The 20,703-nt window shown below is 39.4% G+C and overlaps 1 protein-coding gene across 1 annotated transcript; it reads left to right on the top strand.

Moving 5' to 3' along the window:
• Nucleotides 1–7,689: 7,689 nt before the first annotated feature.
• On the top strand, nucleotides 7,690–18,096 carry LOC125276415 (tripartite motif-containing protein 29-like). Its single transcript, XM_048203848.1, has 8 exons — nucleotides 7,690–8,270; nucleotides 15,512–15,607; nucleotides 15,769–16,002; nucleotides 16,076–16,232; nucleotides 16,613–16,684; nucleotides 16,776–16,800; nucleotides 17,265–17,314; nucleotides 17,616–18,096. The coding sequence occupies exons 1-8, from the start codon at nucleotides 7,704–7,706 to the stop codon at nucleotides 17,753–17,755; spliced, it is 1,341 nt and encodes a 446-aa protein (XP_048059805.1). The 5' UTR covers nucleotides 7,690–7,703; the 3' UTR covers nucleotides 17,756–18,096.
• The last annotated feature ends 2,607 nt before the right edge of the window (nucleotides 18,097–20,703 follow it).

The following is a 20,703-nucleotide window of genomic DNA, read 5'->3' as shown; positions in this document are numbered from 1 at the left end:
AGGGTGGATTTCAGATTTAATGTACGTTTTGTTTAACAAAGCAGCTGATATTGCCATAGAAACTAGTGGACTGTGACTCGCTTTTGCAATGGAACGTTCTATTGAGTGTCGCTTCACACGTGACTTTGTGCCATTTTGTAATAAAACCAAAATAAAACCATTTCAAAACAAATTTCCGGGTTAAACATTTAAGCACAGTAGTCTGATAAACAATGCAATTTTTTAAAAATATTTTATGTAAAATATTATTAAAATTATCCACAAATATACACTACCGCTCAAAGGTTTGGGATCGGTAAGATTTTTCATGTTTTTAAAAGAAGTTTCGTCTGCTCACCAAGGCTGCATTCATTTAATTAAAATTACACTAAAAACAGTAATATTGTGAAATATTATTACAATTTAAAATAACTGTTTCTATTTGAAAATATTTTATGTAATTTATTCCTGTGATCAAAGCCTTTGCATCATTACTCCAGTCTTCAGTGTCACATGATCCTTCAGAAATTGCTGCTCAAGAAACATTTATTGTGTACAATATTTTTTTTTTGGATTCTTTGATGAATAGAAAGTTCAAAAGCACAGTGTTTATCTGAAATCTAATCTTTTGTAACATTATAAATGTCTTTACTGCCACTTTTGATTGATTTAATGCATCCTTGCTGAATAAAAGTATTCATTTCTTTAATTTCTTTTCAAAAAAATAAAAATAAAAATTCTTACTGACCCCAAACTTTTGAACGGTAGTGTATAATGCTACAGAAGCTTTGTATTTCAGATAAATGCTGTTCTTTTGAACTTTCTATTCATCAAGGAATCCTGAAAAAAAAAGTACACAACTGTTTTCAACATTGAAAATAATCATAAATGTTTATTGAGCAGCAGATCAGCATATTAGAATGATTTCTGAAGGATCATGTGACACTGAAGACTGGAGTAACGATGCTGAAAATTCAGCTTTGCATCACAGGAATAAATTACTTTGTCAAATATATTTAAATAGTACACAGTTATTTTAAATTGTAATAATATTTCACAATATTACTGTTTTTACTGTATTTTTAATTAAATAAATGTAGCCTTGGTGAGCAGATGAAACTTCTTTTAAAAACATGAAAAATCTTACCGATCCCAAACTTTTGAACGGTAGTGTGTATATATATATATATATATATATATATATATATATATATATATATATATATATATATATATATATATATATATATTATTTATTTGTTTTATATAAGCTCAGATAAATAAGGCCAAATCTGTCCTAATTGAAAGAAAACATGCTGACAAAAAGATTGAATCCAATATTTGATGATAAGGCAGATAGATTTATAAGCAATTTTTTGCAGGTCGGTCATTTTTGACCGGGAACAAGCACAAGTGTTAAAATGGCCATAAAACTGATTCTTACACAGTTTTACAGCTCAAATAGCCTGATACACAAGTTTTTTTTTGTTTTTGTTTTTTATAACTGCTTCACATTTAATTTAAATCCCCCAAAAAACCAAGGTACTTTTAATAGGGTGATCAGGGTGTTCATGTCTTTCTTTCTTCAGTGGAAAAGAAATGAAGGTTTTTGAGGAAAACATTCCAGGATTTTTCTCCATATAGTGGACTTCACTGGAGCCCAAACGGTTGAAGTTCAAGATAAGCATTTATGGCTAATATACATTTTCTTTTTTTTCTTTAGAAAATGTCCGATGGTTTCTCTAGATAAGACTCTTATTCCTCGTCTGGGATCATGTAGAGCTCTTTGAAGCTGCACTGAAACTGACATTTGGACCTTCAACCCGTTGAACCCCAGTGAAGTCCACTATATGGAGAAAAACCCTGGAATGTTTTCCTGAAAAACCTTCATTTCTTTTTCACTGAAGAAAGAAAGACATGGAGGTGAGTAAATTAGTTCACTTTCAAATTAAAATTTCTTGTTAATCCTTTAAATATAAACAGTGTTCAGAGTAGCATACAACGGCTACTTTTCATAATATTTTTGTAGGCTATCTATATAGTAGTAATCACAATATTATTGTTAGACTAATTTTAAATGTTTACGTAAAAGTTATAAAATTACTTTTTGTTCAAAACTCTGTTCTAAAACTCATTGGCCCTTACTCTTTAACTGTGGGAAAATGTAAATGAACACATAGAACTTAAGCTGTTTCTCAATATGCATACTTGTCTGTAGCCTACTTGTGTTCTTGTGAAACGTCATCAGTTGCTTTCCAAGTACTGTTCCAATTCAAAGTTCGCATCTAGCCAAGTTCAGGGGCACGTTCAAGCTCAAACCGGTGCGCAACGTTTTGCTACGTTTTCCGGGTTGAACGACATGTTTCCTGGAAACGGTCTGCAGCGGTGTGCAACGGGTTTGAGATATACGTTTTCTCTTGTTTGGTGGTGCCCAATCAGCGGCAAGATGTATATAAACCGCGTGGTATTAAAGAGACAGCTCGCACAATGGATATTAATGTAACATAAAAATACTATACTTGTATATATTTTACTATTGTGATGTGACACTTTAATAAACTTTTCTATAATCAGAGGAGTATAGTTGGTAAATATTACAATATCATAGCACAACAGTGATCAGCAATATTGATAAGCCTAATACAATAAAAATAATATAGATCAACACAGTCTCGGAGGTAAGAAGTGGATTATCCTTCACCTGAAATGTCTTTTCATCATGAAGTGCTAGTCAAATGTTGTATAACAATAATTAGAAGTTTCCACAAATCCCTTCACTTGATTGGGATGTTCTCTTTTATTCTGGACGGCAAGGGCAGTGACTGTAACATCGAGCGTATTTTGCAGTATTAAACACGTATTTATACCGATTTAATCAGGCTCCGAAAATACCTCAAAAAGAACACAAAGAATGGCCTTCTCAGCTGCCATAGTTGCAACTCTTGCGTCATCAGAACAGGGTGTTCAACGCGCCACCGTTTCCGTTTTAAAAACGTTTTGCAACGTTTTGTCGGGGCTGAACGCAGCCCAGTTCAAATCCCCGGATGTGTTCTTGATCCGCCCCTTTTATCGAGGATGCATCGATAGGTGACTTGTGCAGACATGAGACAACCAGGTATCCCAGAATGAATCTCGCACTGACCCGTGTAGGCTAATTTAAACATATTACTGTTATTATATCATGATATGTAGTTTTAAGAGTTTTTCAGGCGAGAATGTACTAATTTAAAGCTCAAATTTGTGGTTTATTGATAAAGATAGCGCCTTTCTGAAAATTTGATCTGACGTTGTCGGAGTTGTGAGATCCAGGCGATCACCGGGCGCTCAGTGCTCATGTACCCAGCCGAGAGCAGCCTTACCTCGGCTAGTCCTTCTGATGTTTGCCGCTGGCTGTGACGTCTCTGTGGTTAAACATGACACAATTCGTCTTTTGTATATCTAACGGTTGATCTTTGGTCTCATGAATCTATAATTTGTTCCGTGGCAAATCGTTTTGGCTGAGGGCCAAGTGACGTTTCATAACTTTATTTGGGCTATTTAACTTTACTGTTGTAGCCTACTAAAGCGCTCATTTTGTATGCTTGACTGAATTGTTTGCTTTATTTCTTATTGTTTATTCTTATACCTTTTTATAATAGCTATTATTGATCATTAAACTGACATTTAACAAAAAGAGACAGGGTTGTGTTTTATGTTATTTCATTTTATTATAGTGAAGATAATCAGAGTATGCACATATATTAATGTTTAATATTTTTGAAATGCAAACGAAAAGAGGCAGGATTGTTTAATATTTAGTTTTGTTATTAAATACTTTATGCTATATGAAGACATTGAAGATAATTAATGAACGCGTTGCCTGAACAACATTTGTGAGGCTATTAATATGTTTTTTGTTTATTTTTATTTTTATTTTTAAAATAAAACTTAAAGAGGCAGAGTTGTGTTTTATAACACATTTCGTTTTACTGTTGCCTAAATACAGGCTATAAATACAGAGATAACCGGAGAAGCCAGAGCCAGCTGAGTGACGTTATCAAGTAGCCTACGTGCTGTTCCATTTGCAGAATCACCGGACTTGCGTCCCGTCCCCAAGTCATAACTACCAAGGACGCAAGTCCGAAGTTTGCGAACTTGGTATTCCCCTTCAAGAGCAGCCCACACTTCCTGTTTCGCTAATAGCTTGCTTTTCTTCGCAGGTACCACAATTTGCGCAAATCGCATGTATGCAGGCACAACAGTCTGTTCCATGTTTTGTTGCTCATTTTGTTGCGTTAATTTAACGTGGCTGAGAGTGAAGTGACTGACGTGAGACTGGGTTGGACGGTGATTCGCGAATAACCACCATCTGTGGAATTCCAGCCGCGTTGTAAGTCTGCCTGTCTCTACTGCAAATATTAGTCCTACTAACTAGGTGAATTTAACTATTGAATTTAAAAAGCCATTACAGGGTACCCAGAGGTAATAAAAGTGTGTGTTTGTGTTAATAGGCGAAAAATAAAAAGCATTTTCTGTACTCTACATCATCAGGCACAATTATGGCTGTATTGTTTTGTGCAGATGCTGTTTGTGTAGGTATAGGCTAGATCTAGTAGGAAGCTTGTTTCTGCCACAAATTAAAAAAATAAAAAAAATGACAAAGGTAATTGCAACATTTTATCAAGCAGTCCTGACTTTTTTCTTTCTAATTCACAATTCCTCCTCAGAATTGTGAGATATAAACTCGCAATTAGATTTTGGAGATCAAATGTCACAATTCCCTTTCTCATTTTGTATGGGAAAACTTATAAAATCCGTCCTATATCCTTCTGTACCACTGACAAACAGCAGACACACACACACACACACACACACACAAAATCTTCAGAAACTGGTTAGCTTATGCAGGAAATTCAGATTTTTATCATTTCTACTTTTTTTTCATTTGTCATGTTTGCGTTGGAGACAAGGCTGAATCCAGCTTCTTATTCACAGCTTCTTATTGACATTATCCGGTCCACCTTAAAAGACGCGACGTTTCCGCATTTAATTTAGGGGTAGTGCGGTTTTTCTCTTTTTTGTGCTTTTTTAATAACATTAGCTGAGATATAGCTCTCCCAACTGGGCCAATCGCTCTTCTAACTGTACTGGCACGCTTTTTCAGTTTAATGAGTTCATCACATCATAACGCTAAAATAAAAATTATCATCATTCAAATTTGACTGTCAAGTACCCCAAATGAGCCAACAATGTACTGGCTCTCCAAACTGTAGTGTGAGATTGGGTCCATAACTTCAAGATGGTACAGTAACAACAAGGGCTCTTTCAGTTCAATGCAATTTAATTCACATTCACTTGTATAATGCTTTTCACTACACATGTCAAAAGAAGCTTTACAGCAGATTCATGTTCCTATGTGACAAAACTCAATAGTTTTCTTTTATGAGTTGATATTGTTGTGAAACAGAAGACCCAGAGGCGAGAAGGCAAGTTCAGAGTTTAATCACCAGTCCAAAACGATAAACTGAGGCAGACTGCCAAGCGCCGTCACTAAAGGTCGCTCGCTATCACAAAAGGAATAAACAGAAAACAGACACAGGTGGTGGTTGGCTGAGGGCAGTAGCTCGGTCTTGGATCCGGATGCGTCTCGGGTGTAGATGAAGAGAACAACGTCTGGCAGATGGACGAAACCAGGTCTGAAGACACAAGGGCTTCATCAGAGCGAATCACAATGCGGCTACTGGGACTGTGACCAAGACTGGGACACATACACATACGCATACACAACGGATCTCTGAAGGAGAGTAGAGAGACAACGCCAACATTAGATAACGAATAATCAGACAAAGAGACGCGGAAAACAGAAGGAGAGAATCGGAGGGAAAATCAGAGGGAAATTTACTCCTTTTTAATTGTCTCATTAAGATGACGCAGAAGTGCGTTCCAAAAAAAGAGTTTTTTTTGACCCCTACACCCTACATCCCTTCGAAGCTCTCACTCCGGAGGGTAAACCCTTTGAAGGGATTAGGGCATAGGGATGAGCCCTTCCGAATGGAACGCAGGGTATGAAGCTACAAACGCGTCTTTTAAGGTGGACTGGATAGCGTCAATAAGAAGCTGCGAATAAGCAGTGGTGTATAAAGTACTTGAAAAGAATACTTGAGTAAAAGTATAGATATCTTACCAGAAAATGACTTTGGTAGAAGTAAAAGTCACTGTTTAGAATATTACTTTAGTAAAAGTTTTGTGATGTGATATTTTTTGTACTTAAGTATGAAAAGTTTTTTTATATATATATTAAACGTACTTGTATTGAAAGTAAAAGTACAAGTAAATGTAAAATATAAAAGGAGCGAAAAAATATTATTAAAAATTGTTCTATACACAGTTTGAGCCGCAGGATTGTGTTTTCTTTCTTACATTTTGTTTTCTTTGAATTAAAAAATGGCAAAATGTTTATTGTAAGTTTTTAATATAAAAAATACTAATATATTAATTGATGTAAACATTCATGCTAATTCATAGTACATTATAACTAATGTAAGAGACGACTTTAAAATGTTAAAATGTAAATATTAAAAATGAACAATACTTTTATTAACCTTATTTAATGTTACAAATGGACTCTTATTATAAAGTGTTACCATTTCATAATATAAATCCAAACATTTATGCTTAAAAATGACCATCTTTACACACAAAGGCATAGCATGTGTCTACTATATGTGTACTTTCACACATTATTTGCCTCTATTTTAGAAAACTTGATGATTATCTAATCAAAATATGTGTTACAGTGCTGATAAAAAAAAGAACTGAAATCAAATACATTTCTGATTTATGTTTCTGTCGCTGCATGATGAGAATACAGTTTAAATATGCAACTTTGCTGGATAACGAATGCATAACAGCGAACAAATGCATATAAACTAATGCGACAAAAACACCAACTGTTTAATGTCACGATTGTTACCATTCATTTAATAGTAACAATTGTGACATTAAACAAAACAAACTCTACGAGGCATCAGTGATAGTTTTTATTTCGCCTCTAGAGGTCGCTCTCGTACTGTATAATGACAGTGGACTCTCAGTCGCTCCAGCAACAGACACAACCCAGAAAATGAGTTTGACCGTGGTTTTGCTAGCACTTGTTTGCGCATGCTTGGTTGCAGTCTGTTCTTCCGACTTTATTTTGTAGTAAGTAGAGCCCGATCACACGAAAATGTGTATAAATAGTACGAGTGTGTAAATCTCGTAGAATATATACGCCAAAATGAGTTTTACGTACGAAACCCCCACCCCCATCCTACCTAAGAGCGTGTCATATACACGCCATATGCACGCGAAAAACTGTGTACCATAAGCACGCCAAAACTCATTTTGGCGTATATATTCTACGAGATTACACACTCGTACTATTTATACGCATTCTCATGTGATTGTGTTGAGTAAGTAACGGAAATGATTTGAGGAAATGTATCGGAGTAAAAGTATATATTTTATTTAGGAAATGTAGTGGAGTAAAAGTTGACAGAAATATAAAAACTCAAGTAAAGTACAGATTCTCCCAAAAAAATACTCAAGTACTGTTACGAAGTATTATTACTTTGTTACATTACACCACTGTGAATAAGAAGCTGGATTCAGCCTTGTGCATAGGAGCCACTCCAATTCTGATTTCAAAAGAGTCCAATCTCCTGTTATTCTACAGTGAATCTTCCACTGGGATTGAAAACACCAACATGGCAGTAGTCTTTGATCCTGAAAATCCTTTAAACTGCCCGATCTGTCTGAATCAGTTTAAGGATCCAGTGACGACTTCTTGTGGTCACAGTTTCTGTATGAACTGTATTAATACGAGCTGGGATCAGGATTTTTATCGAGGCGTTTACAGCTGTCCTAAATGCAGGACAAAATTCAACCAGAGACCAGCTCTCAGCAGAAACACTGTACTGGCTGATATGTGCTGCATGTTAGAGGGAATGAAGCTGGAAACTCCAGCTAGACCTGGAGATGTGAAGTGTGATGTATGCACAGGAAGAAAAGGAAAAGCCATCAGGTCTTGTTTGGTTTGTATGGCGTCTTACTGCCAAACTCACCTCCATCCTCATCTGGAGTCTGAAGCTTTTAAAAAGCACAAGCTGGTTAAAGCTTCTCCAAATCTCCAGCAGCAGATCTGCCCTCAACATCATAAAGCTCTGGAGGTTTACTGCTATAATGACCAGAAGTGTGTTTGTGTGGTTTGTATGGGGAATGAACACAGTGGACATAAAACAGTCTCCGCTGCAGATGAAATGGCAAAAAAACAGGTAAGTAAGGTGTGTGTGTGTGTGTGTTTCTATTAGACATATATTTTTATTTCCACACTACATTAAAGGGTTAGTTCACCAAAAAAATTAATTTCTGTCATTAATTACTAGGGCTGGGTAAAAAATATTGATTTCTCGATTTTAATCGATTCTCATTTTTACGAACCCATATCGATTCTTAAATCCCAAGAATCTACTCTGTTTTCAGTTGATGATATATGTTTGTAATATGTATAATAATAATAATAATAATAATAATAATATGTAGAAAATGTATGTAATAATAATATGTAATGCCTCCCATCCAATAAATCACATTAATCTTTGTGCTTTGTTACTTTTGATATGAAGCAAAGTCTCAAATTTCAAATGACGTCCATCTTATTATGAGATTAAAAAAATAAATACCGTTTTGGCGCTGTTTAATGTGGCGTGACAGATCGCTTTAGCGCCTCAGTTAAAGAGAAGCATGTGATCATCCTCTCCTCCGCTTTAATACCAGTTACAGCACGAAATAAACATGCATGAACATCTGAAGGTATGTTAAAATATACAGTACAACTCACTGAAATCCGTATCATGTCTCATGTAATCGCTCAATCAGTGTTTTAACTTCGGAAACACTCAATAAAACTGCTTGTAAACAATGTCACGTGACGTCACATTTACCTGCGAAAAACATATTCAGTGACCATAATGTTACGGACAGATGGTGAGAGACACAGATAGCGAGTTGGTGGTACTTTATTGAGAACACAGCAGAGGATGAAACAACAGAGGAGGTAAGTAGACGGTGAATATTATGGAGATGAATGAAGAAAGCAACTGATACTGTCCTTGTACTTACAGGTGTGGATGATGGAAGCGGAGTGGATGTCTGGAGATGACGGCAAGAGAACACACTCACACACACGGACGCTGGAGACACGAAGACTGGGAAACATGCTGGAGTAAAAACAGGTAGGTAATTCTAGAGGATGAGGAGATTGACTAGAAGAGTCCTTCGTATGAACGAGATCGGACAACAGGCAGAAGGCAGTGCTGGTTTTATGGTCCATGGTGATGAGGTGTGTGTGATCAGTATTCGGGTGAGGGAGTGCACAGTGATTGGCTGATGGGAGAGCCTGGCATGTCTGTGACAGTATTTACATTTATGCCTTTGGCAGACGCTTTTATCCAAAGCGACTTACATTGCATTATACTATACTATACATTTGTATCTGAGTATGTCCAATCCCTGGGATAAAACCTATGACCTTGGCATTGCTACTGCCATGCTCTAACCACTGAGCTACAGGAAAGCAAGTCTCTCTATGTCTGTACAAGGCTCTCTGTAGCTGATGGTGAGCTGCGTCCCAGACCGTCTCGCTCTCTCGGAACCAGTAGTCGATGGATGGCATGTCCGATGGTTCCCTGGACCAAGGAAAGAGAGGGGGTTGGTAACAGTATGCACTGGAAGGGAGTGAGTCCAGTGGTCAATTGACAAAGGGAGTTTTGGGCGTACTCTGCCCAACCCAGGAACTGGTTCCAAGAGTTCCCGTGTCTGTGGCAGAAGGTACGTAGGAAGCGCCCTATTTCCTGAATCTTCCTCTCTGTCTGCCCGTTCGACTGCGAGTGGTAACCAGACAATAGGCTTACGGTCACACCTAGGAGGGAGAAGAAGGCCCTCCATATGCTTGAAGTGAACTGGGGTCCACGGTCAGACACAATATCTTCAGGAATGCCATAATATCTGAAGATGTGGTTAAACATGAGTTCAGCGGTTTCAATGGCAGTAGGCAATCCCTTGAGGGGAATCTGCGGGATTTGGAGAATCTGTCGATTACCACCAGAATGCAAGTATTGTTGTCAGAGGCAGGTAAGTTGGTGATAAAGTCCACCCCTAGGTGTGACCAGGGTCTTTTGGGAACGGGGAGAGGAAGGAGCTTACCAGGTGGAAGGTGATGAGGGCTCTTGGAAATGGCGCATTTCTGACATCCCTGGACGTACCTTCTCACATCCCTGGCCATGTTGGGCCACCAGAAGCATTCTTTAAGCTGCAAGAGGGTTTCATTGGCCCCTGAGATGCCCAAAGATGTGTATGCCAAGTGGATGAGTGGAGTGCGCTGGGTTCTGGTGACGTATTGCAAACCAGGTGGGCAGTCCGGCGAAGCGTTGGTAGAGGCATTGGATGAGGGCATGGAGGTCTGAGACCACTGGATGGGACTTATGATAATGTCCTTCGGGAGAACAGGTTCAGGTTCTTCAGGTCTCCTCCAAGGGATAAAGATGGGACAGAGCATCAGCTTTCACATTCACATTCTTTGGACCAGGACGATAGAAAAGATGTGAAAAACAGCACCCATCGAGCTTGACGGGGGTTTAGTCTCTTGGCTTCCCTTAAGTACTCCAAGTTCTTGTGGTCAGTGACTACCGTGAAAGGGTGGTTAGCGCCCTCTAACCAATGCCTCCACTCCTCAAGCATCAGCTTGATGGCCAGAAGTTTCCTGTTGCCGATATCGTAGTTTTTCTCCGCTGGGCTGAGTTTGTGGGAGAAGGCGCATGGATGGAGTCGGGCTGGATTCCCCTGCTGCTGAGATAACACCACTCCTACCCCGGTGGTTGAGGCGTCGACTTCAACTATGAAGGGCTTCTTTGGGTCGGGGTGCACGAGGAACGGTGCACTGGTGAAGGCTTCCTTGAGGGTGTTAAAGGCTTTGTTGACTGTTGGAGACCAGGACAGAGACTTGGGCTTACCACGGAGGAGACTTGTCAGAGGGTATGCAATGGAACTGTAATTCTGGATGAATCTTCTATAGAAATTTGCAAACCAGAGGAATCGCTGGAGCTCTTTGATTGTAGATGGAGTGGGCCAGTTCTTAATAGCTGTTACCTTCCCCTCGTCCATTTGGATGCCACTGCTGCTTATGTTATATCCAAGGAACTGCACTGAGGGTTGATGGAAGGTATACTTCTCGGCTTTGAGGAATAGATGAAACTCTCTCAGGCATTGCAGGACCTCCGCAATGTGGTGGTGATGTTCGGCCATGCTCCGGGAGTAGATCAGGATGTCATCAATGTAGACCAGGAAAAAAAACTTATGGAGAAACTCCCGGAGCACCTCATGGATGAAATCCTGGAAGACGGAGGGGGTGTTGACCAGGCCATACGGCATCACGCAATATTCATAGTGGCCAGTAGGGGTCACAAAAGCTGTCTTCCATTCGTCCCCTTGCGTATCCAAATGAGGTTATACATGCTGCAGCGGTCCACCTTGGTGAAGACAGTGGCACCCCAGGAGAAAAAAAAAGTAAATTTCTATAATATACTTAAAGTGCTCTATTTTCGTGCACTAATTTTGTACTTAATATACTAAAAATTCATCTTGAGTACTTATATGTTCTTAAGAAGTACTAAAGATGATTTTTTTTGTATATTAAGTACAAAATTAGTGCACGAAAATAGAGCACTTCAAGTATATTATAGAAATTTACTTTTTTTTTCACCTAGGACTGAGTAGATGTTACAAGGCCGCTGGGACGAGTGGAAGAGGATAATGGAACTTGACAGTGATGCTATTCAGAGTTCGATAATCGATACAAGGCCGCAAGCCTCCGTCCTTTTTCACCACAAAGATGAAACTCAAAGCAGCAGGGGGATGAAGTTACCGGCTGACCCAGAGTCGAGGAGGGCATTGACGGCAGTAAGGATTACAACAGTAGCAAGTGGTTTCATTTTCTTCAAGGAAGGGAGGATGGCACTCACCATGGGTCGAGGAGGACGAATGGGGCATGCAGATATGACATGCCCAGCAGTACTACAATATAGACACAAGCCCTGGGAAAGCCGCCTCTGCCGCTCAGCTTGAGTCAGATGATTATTATCTAGTTGTATGGGCTCGTGGCCTGGTTCTGGAGGGATGATGGACTGTTGAGTAGGAGGAATGGTGAGTATAGTGACTGGCCCTGGTGCTCATTGAGACACAACTGCATACGAGTGGCGACTTTGATGGAGAGCTGGATGAAGCGTTTGAGGCCGATGGTATCCTCATATGCAGCGAGATGCAGCCGTACCCTGGGTTCCAATCCTTGATGATAAGTGGTGATTAAGGATTGCTCATTCCATCTGCTGGTAGCCGCAAGGGTTCTAAACTTAAGAGCATAGTCATTACCAGACATGGATCCTTGCTTTAGATGATATAACTGCTCACCGGCTGATGAATCATTTGCAGGTGTGCCGAAAACCTCCTTGAAGTGGGTGATGAAATTTGTTAACGACTGGGTTACTGGTCCGTCTTGTGACCAGATCGTTTCAGCCCACTGGAGTGCATGCCCGTTGAGTTGAGAAATAATAAATGCTACCTTGGAGCGATCGTCAGGGTACAGGTGAGGCTGCATCTCCAGGACAAGCGAACACCGCAGTAGGAAGCCATTGCAATCTTCCGGCGAGCCAGAGAAGGGCGCTGGTTTGGCCATGGGACTGGCGTATGCCGGAGGAGAAGGAGTGACGGCGGTGTTTACGGAAGTGAAGGCTGGTGCGGCAGGAGATGGATTGGTGGTAAGTACTCAGCGAAGTTGGTTCACTAATTCCTGGAAGGGATCTGAGGAACTCATGCTGTGACTCGTCTGTGTTGGTCCAATCTGAATGAGAAAAGCAACTGATACTGTCCTTGTACTTACAGGTGTGGATGATGGAAGCGGAGCGGATGTCTGGAGATGACGGCAGGTGAACAAACTCACACACACGGAGGCTGGAGACATGAAGACTGGGAAACACGCTGGAGTAGAAACAGGTAGGTAATTCTAGAGGATGAGGAGATTGACTAGAAGAGTCCTTCGTATAAATGAGATCGGACAACAGGCAGAAGGTGAGTGCTGATTCTATGGTCCGTGGTGATGAGGTGCAGATGGGGATCAGGTGTGTGTGATCAGTATTCGGGCGAGGGAGTGCGCAGTGATTGGCTGATGGAAGAGCCTGGTGTGTCTGTGACATATAAACTAATTAGTCAGCTAGAAAAGTGAACTCTAGAAAGCAACATTCTGATAAATATAGCTATGCACCATTAGCAGATTCATGGGCTGGAGCGGATTCAATGAAGCAGATTCATGGGCTGGAGCGGATTCAAGGACTGGAGTGGGCTCTGGAGTGGATTCAAGGACTGGAGCAGACTCATGGGCTGGAGCTGTCTCTGGGGGAGATTCATGAACTGGAGCGGGCTCTGGAGTAGACTCAAGGACTGGAACCGATGTGTGCGCAGCCCACACACACACCAAATGGCTGTGGTCAGCGCTGCAATCTCTGGGGGCTCAGGCATGGCGGCCATCTTGGCTGAGGGCTCAGGCATGGCGGCCATCTCGGCTGAGGGCTCAGGCATGGCGGCCATCTCATCCATGGGCTCAGGCGGAGCTGCCATTTTGTCCGTAGACACTGGCGGAGCGGCCATCTTGTCCGTAGACACCGGCTTGGTGTCCATGACGTGACGAGACTCTGGAATGTCAGCAGAGACGTGATGAGGCTCTGGAGGGTTGGCGGAGACGTGACTGGATTCACAAAGATCAACTGTGACTTGACTTGGCTCAGGAATGGTGGCCATCTCGATTGGAGACTGACATGGCAGCCATGTTGTAAACAGTCTTCGAAGTGGCAGCCATGTTGTGAACTGGCTCTGAAGTGGGAGCCATGTTGTGAACTGATGCAGGAACTACAGGACGGGAAGGTACATATAACAAAGGGCTAGCACTCCTCCGAACTGGCCATGCTGGTGACTGTAATGGGCCAAGCTCCATGGCCACTGGTGCTGCCCTCCCTAAAAAGTGTTTGGATGAGGTGGAGGAGTACCCGTTGCCTACAGTGAAGGGAGAACCACACAGCAGCAGGGCAAAGTCCAAATACTGTGCCAGGGTCCAGCTGGGACCTCCCTCTGGCATCAGTTGGGCAATGTCATCATCCAGTCCACTCTAAAAACATTCTATTAGCATGACCTCATCCAAGGGAGCAAGGTGGCAGTAAGCTATACAGTCCTCTACATGGTCCTCTCTGGGGCGGCCATTTTGGTTAATATGACAAAGAATGCTCACCAGGTCTCCTGCTAGATCCAAGTTGGCAAAGTTTTCTGTTATGAACTGCACAGGGACACGAAGGCTAACGATCTAAATGCAGGATTTATTGAAAGGGTAGTCCACACTCGATGTCAAAAAACAGGCAAAGGGTCATAAATCCACTGGAAGGCAGTCCAAACAAACAACGAAGCAGAAACACACAGGCAGGCAGGGAAATCCAAGAAACAGGCAGGGAATCAGAAAAACCAGGGAACATGAAACAAGGAAATGCTCAGAACTGCAGCTGTAACACTTAGACAAAACTTTGCAGGGAATGAGTGAAATGAGTGGTCCAATGAGTGTCCATGGTAACAAACAAGGGGAGCAGCAGGGGAACATGAGGTGCACAAACAGAGGATATACAGGGAACACAGACAAGGATCATGACAGTTTGTATATAAATAAGTTTATTTAACCTTCAATATTATTACAGTAGTACCAACTGACTGACTCTCATGTGTAGTTTACAGCATTACTTGAGAGATTTTTTCCCTCTAGAAAATTTGCCATGTACTGTAACTGAAATACTACATCCAAAATAATCAATATCGAATCGAAATCGTAATAAAATCTAAAGCATGTGAATATTAATCGAATCGAATTGTGAAAATTGTCAATACTCAGCACTGTTAATTACTCACTCTTGTGTTGTTCCACACCCGTATTTTTGATGAAATCCGTGAGGATTATGACTCGTCCATAGACAGCAATATAATCAACACTTTCAAGGTCCAGAAAAGGTCCAGAAAGGTATTAAAGACATTATTAAAACAGTCATGTGACTGCAGTGGTTCAACCTTAATGTTATGAAAAGACGAGGAATACTTTTTGTGCGCAAAAACAAAACAAAAATAACCACTTTATTCAACAATCTCTTCTCTTCCCTTACACTCTCCTACACTGTTTTACATGGTATAGACAGTTCAACACTTCCAGGACTCATTATTGGTCCGCTCCTGTGTCAGCATCACACGCATGCATCGTGCTGATCATGTGACCAGCTTTGGCCAATATTGAGCCGGTGTAAACACGGATGCTCTGCTCTGTCTATACAACGTAATTTTTATTGAAAAAACAAGATCATGAAAAGCAGATTCATGTACAAATGCAAATAAACTGACTGCATAAAGAACATGATTCTTATTGATTGTGAATCATCCTCAGGAGGAACTGAAAATAAAACGGAGGGATTTCTTACAGCTCATAAATGACAGAGACAAGGTGGTTCAGCAGTCTAAGAAAAATTTGGACCTTTTTAAGGTATGCCCTTTTAACCTGGATACTGCTGTGATGCAGGAATATTTTCAAAAATGTATGTATACTCCACAGTTATGTTCTTATCATGGGATCAGGCTGGATATTATTATTAAATGTCAGAAGTTGTGTGTGTGTGTGTGTGTGTGTGTGTGTGTGTGTGACAGCGCTCTGCACAGGCAGCAGTGGAGCACAGCGACAAGATCTTCAGTGAGATCATCTGCTCCATTCAGAAGAGACAAGCTGAGGTGAGAGAGAACATCAGAGCTCAGAAGAATGAGGAGGTACAAGATGCAGAGTATCACATACAGACACTGGAGAAGGAGATCTGTGAACTACAGGAGGAGAACCGTAAACTGGAGCCGCTTTTACAGACAGAGGATCACGTTTACTTCTTCCAGGTAAAGAAAAAAAGAAAAGTGTTTTTGATTCTGTTTGGACTCTAGTTTTAAAGTTTTTTTTCTCCAATTGCAGAATTACTCTTCCTGTTCTGCACTCTATCAGTGCACAGCCTCACCCAAGGAGATTAATAACATCCTGGCGTTTGACAATGTAAAGGAATCTGTATCCGTTCTGAAGAACCAACTGGACAAACTCTGTGGAGAGCAAATAGGCAGAATATTAAAGACAGGTGAAATAACAGTACATTTTAAAAGTACTACATTTGCACCCAATCTGCTGAGTGTCCTGAAACAGTGTATTACACCAAAAAATACAAGTACAGTATGTTGTCTCAACTTAATCTATGAATAAATCTTTCTATATAATGGAACAATTTGAGATGGAGTGCTTATTAGCAGCTAAATTCACCACAACATTGGAGACAGACAATATAATGTCCTGTCATAAAGATATAGAAATCACATCGCTGTGAGAAGATTGACTGAAGAAAGAGTTTAAGTCTCAACTGGTCCTCAATTGTTGAAGAACATGAATAACATTTATGTCATGCATTTGACTGACAAAGCAAATTCCCACATGATGATGAATATTGTATATCTGTTTCCATAGTTGCTGATGTCCAAATATTCAAAAAGAGCAGTGAGTACGGATTTCCAGAGCAGTACAAGATCTCGCAGACTGGTAAGTACATTTTTCTACAGAAGTACATTTTTCTATTTTTCATTCAATATTCTTCACTCACTGAAACGTGTTTTTTTTTGTTTTTTTTTAGATTTGTACTCGGATGTGAGATATTCGTAAGTGTATTTATTAATTTTAAAACACACTCATCGTTTTTTCTTTATAAATGTGACTGCAGTGGCTGATATATTTATTTATCATAGATATTTACTGTCATCCTGTATTATTGCTGAGAGCTCATCTAATGTTCACTAACACACAGCCTTAATTGTTTTATTGCTTTAATAGACACCAATTTTGAATAAATAATGATATTTTAATAATAACAATAATCAATTCTTCCACCAAGTTCATTAGCATAGTTACATGCTGTAACTTTGTACATTTATATAATATTAAATTGTTTTGTGGTTATGTGTTAATTGCACTTTTGAACATGACTCATGTGATTTAACAGCTTGTTTGTCAGCTTTTAGTTATTGTTTTTTTTATCACTTTTATCTATGCACATTTTCTGTAATTGGTTTAGCAAATGCTTCTTTTTTCTATGTAAAATAATATGAATGAACCTTGATTACAGTGACGAGGATTCGATTCCGTTGGTCCCGGGTAGCCTCAGCGACTATCAAGGTGGGTGTGGTCTCTTCAGCAGGGGCGGGGTCTCGTCAGATTTTGTAGTCTCCTCTGTGTGTGTGGCTTCTGTTTCCTGGGTGGGCTCTTTTGCTTTGGCTCCGCCTCCACCTCAGGTGCTGTTGTCTCATTGGTCTCTGCCACAGCCTGCTCCCTCTCTTTTGGTTTCCTTTGGTTTGTCTTCGGCAGTGGGTGTGGCCACGGCCTCCTCGCTTCCCTTCTTGATCTTCTTCAGGGAATGCTCTTGAATTTGAAGGAGTTCCTCAGTGAGAATTTATTTTTCTTCTTGGATTCTTTGCAGCTTCACCATCTCCCGCCTCAGTGACCTCCTTCTCCCGGCCAGTATCCGCACTTTCATCTGTGTCTCCGATGGAATTGGACATTCCTTTCAGTCAGGCATGTGCAGAAGGCGGCTCGAGCCGCTGCCCGTTTTTGAAATGAATCAAAATTGCCCCTCTCAGACAAATAGCAATTATAATATTGTGGTCAGTAAAACAAAATGCATTAAAATTATAATTATAATGACAATGTGTACAATAGTAACGAAGCGCTCAAAAAATTGAAAATTCCTTTTTATTTTTACATATCCGTCAGTCTGAAGCGTTGCTATGGGTTCTGTGAGTTTTGATTGGCTGTCTGATTTTCCAGTCTGTTCGAAACCTGGGCTGCGTTCAGCCCCGACAAAACGTTGCAAAATGTTTTTTAAATGGAAACGGTGGTGCGTTGAAGCGTTGAAGTCCCTTTAAGACAAGTCATTTCACTCGGCGGCCATCTTTGAAATGCCTCTCAGGCATCCTGGGCATCATGCAGCTCCAAAGCTGTTTGCCAAGCTTTCGATTAAATTTCATATTTGAAAACACCAATGAAATCTGACAACAACTGTCTCATAATTTTTTTTCCAAACGCTCGAATCATGACAAAAAAACCTGTATTTTCATGCTGGATCAAGCTAATGCGCATGTGCAGACCTAAATGCGCGTCTCTTGTGCCTCATTTCGGAGGCGCGCGTCTGACTGTTTCTATAGGAACCGGAGCTTCTAACGGCCGCTGCAGTGTCGCGATGACTTTACCAGTCGCCGATTGGCTCTTATGTAGAAGGCGGGACTTATTCCGCCATATTGCGCGTTACACTTTCTCCCATTCAAAACAATACGAGTGACACGTCTTGTGTTATTCTAGTCTTTGGTTGAACGCCTTGTTCTGATGACGCATGAGTTGCAACTATGGCAGCTGAGAAGGCCATTCTTTGTGTTCTTTTTGAAGAATTTTCAGAGGCTTATGAACTTAGTATAAATAGGTGTTTAATACTGCAAAATACACTCGATGTTACAGTCACTGCCCTTGCCGTCCAGAATAAAATAGACACATTTGTAAACAACTTTACTTTGACCTATTGTGTTGAGCTGTCTCTTTAATCCGATTGCACACTGTTTTCAGGAAACATGTAAGTAGTGTTGAATTCATTTAGTGTATTTATGTATATTATACACCGTTTACTATTTGATGAAACTCTCATAGTTAATGAAGCTGGCGAAATGGTGACGAGAAATGACTTTATTATATTACCATTTTTGATAATTATGCAGCATTATGAAAAAAGTGTCTCATCCTGCATTTATTTGATCAAAAACAGCAATAGTGTGAAATATAATGTTTTTATTTTTATATACTTAAATTATAGGAATAAATTGTATTTTAATGCTGTACTTTTTTAAATGTTTTATTAATCAAAGAATTAGTATCACAGGTTATTAATAATATTAAGCAGCACAACTGTTTCCAACATTGATAATAAATCATCATATCAGAATGATTTCTGAAGGATCATGTGACACTGAAGACTGGAGTAATGATGCTGAAAATTCAGCTTTGATCACTGGATATAAATTATATTTTGAAGTATATATAGAAAACCATTATTTTAACTGTAATGATATTTCACAATACTGTTTTTTTCTGTATTTTTGATCAAATAAAGGCAGGCTTGATGAGACTTCTTGCAAAAACATAAAATAACAATGTATCCAAACTTTTGACACACATTTTTTTTTACATTGCCCCTTTAGCCCTCGCCTGGCCTTCGTCGGGAGCGTCTCTGAATATGAATAAGTTGCCGACATCGTTGGTTTTCACACGGCCATTTTCCTGTGGAGAAAAGCAGAAGGAGGGTAGATAAGCCAAATGCATCTTTGACAGTGTTATACTGAATGGGTAGATTACATTACAGTAGCATAATATGTAAATGGATATAAAAACTATTACTCAGTTATTCAGTAAATCTTTGTTGTGAATAATTATGAAAAACATCTTTTTCTCTTTCTATATCTTCTGCAACTATTTGATAATGGAAGTCGAAATTCAGCCTGATATTTCTTTATAATAAATACTTTTTGTTTTCACAATCTTATTTAGACCAAAGATCATCTACAAGTCAACAAAAAAATAAATGCTGAAATCTCAACTGTTAGGCTATTCCAATAGTAAACATGACTGTAATGAATTTATAATTATATTTGAGTATAAGAGTATACAAATGCTTTTCTTACTTAGTATTTAAATATCTAAAAAAAAAAACTTAAATCATAATGCTTTTAATCATTAATTTAAAAGAAGGTATAAAAGGCAGAACCCTTAAAACATCTGTATCGGCAGATATCGCTGAATAATCGGCTGTTGGTATCAGTGGAGAAATGTAGTATCGGTACATCTCTAATGTTAATTATATATGTTAATGGATATGATTTGAAATTTGAAGATGGATTTGTACACAGATGTTTCATGAAATGTTAGGTCATGAATATTTGCCTCAAAACTCATGTAAATTTATTAGTAGAAATGTGTAGAAACCCTGTTTTAACTCAGGAAATGAATTGGTTACAATATAAATTGTTGCTCTCAAATTAAACAGTCACATGATTACCATTTTTGCCTTTGGAATATTAAAAATGTCTCAGTAAAAATCAGCTGTGTTTTTTTTTTTTAAATTGCATATTTGAATTAACTTTTCTTGGGTAAATCATGTTTAATAATACCATTTAAAAGTTAAAAACCCAATTAAATGCAGTAACTGGCCTGAGCCAGCAGGAGGAGCCGGTCACTGTCTCTGAGGAGGCTTCAGTGAGATCATAAAACGCTTTGGACTCCATTTACTGCTGTATTTAGAGCTAATAAAATCATTCAAGATAACAAGGCACTCTATATTCACATATTTAGAGAAAGTGATATATGCAACCCTGGACCACAAAACCAGTCATAAGGGTCAGTTTTTTAAAATACATCATAAATAAGCTTTCCATTGATGTATGGTTCGTTAGGACGATATTTGGCCGAGATGCATCTATTTGAATATCTGGAATCTGAGGGTGCAAAATAAATTGTCCATTTAAAGT

This window comes from Megalobrama amblycephala, linkage group LG10 (assembly GCF_018812025.1).
Source record: "Megalobrama amblycephala isolate DHTTF-2021 linkage group LG10, ASM1881202v1, whole genome shotgun sequence".
Taxonomy (NCBI): Eukaryota; Metazoa; Chordata; class Actinopteri; order Cypriniformes; family Xenocyprididae; genus Megalobrama; species Megalobrama amblycephala.
Note: the sequence above shows the minus strand (reverse complement) of the source record. Positions and strands in the feature narration are given on the sequence as shown.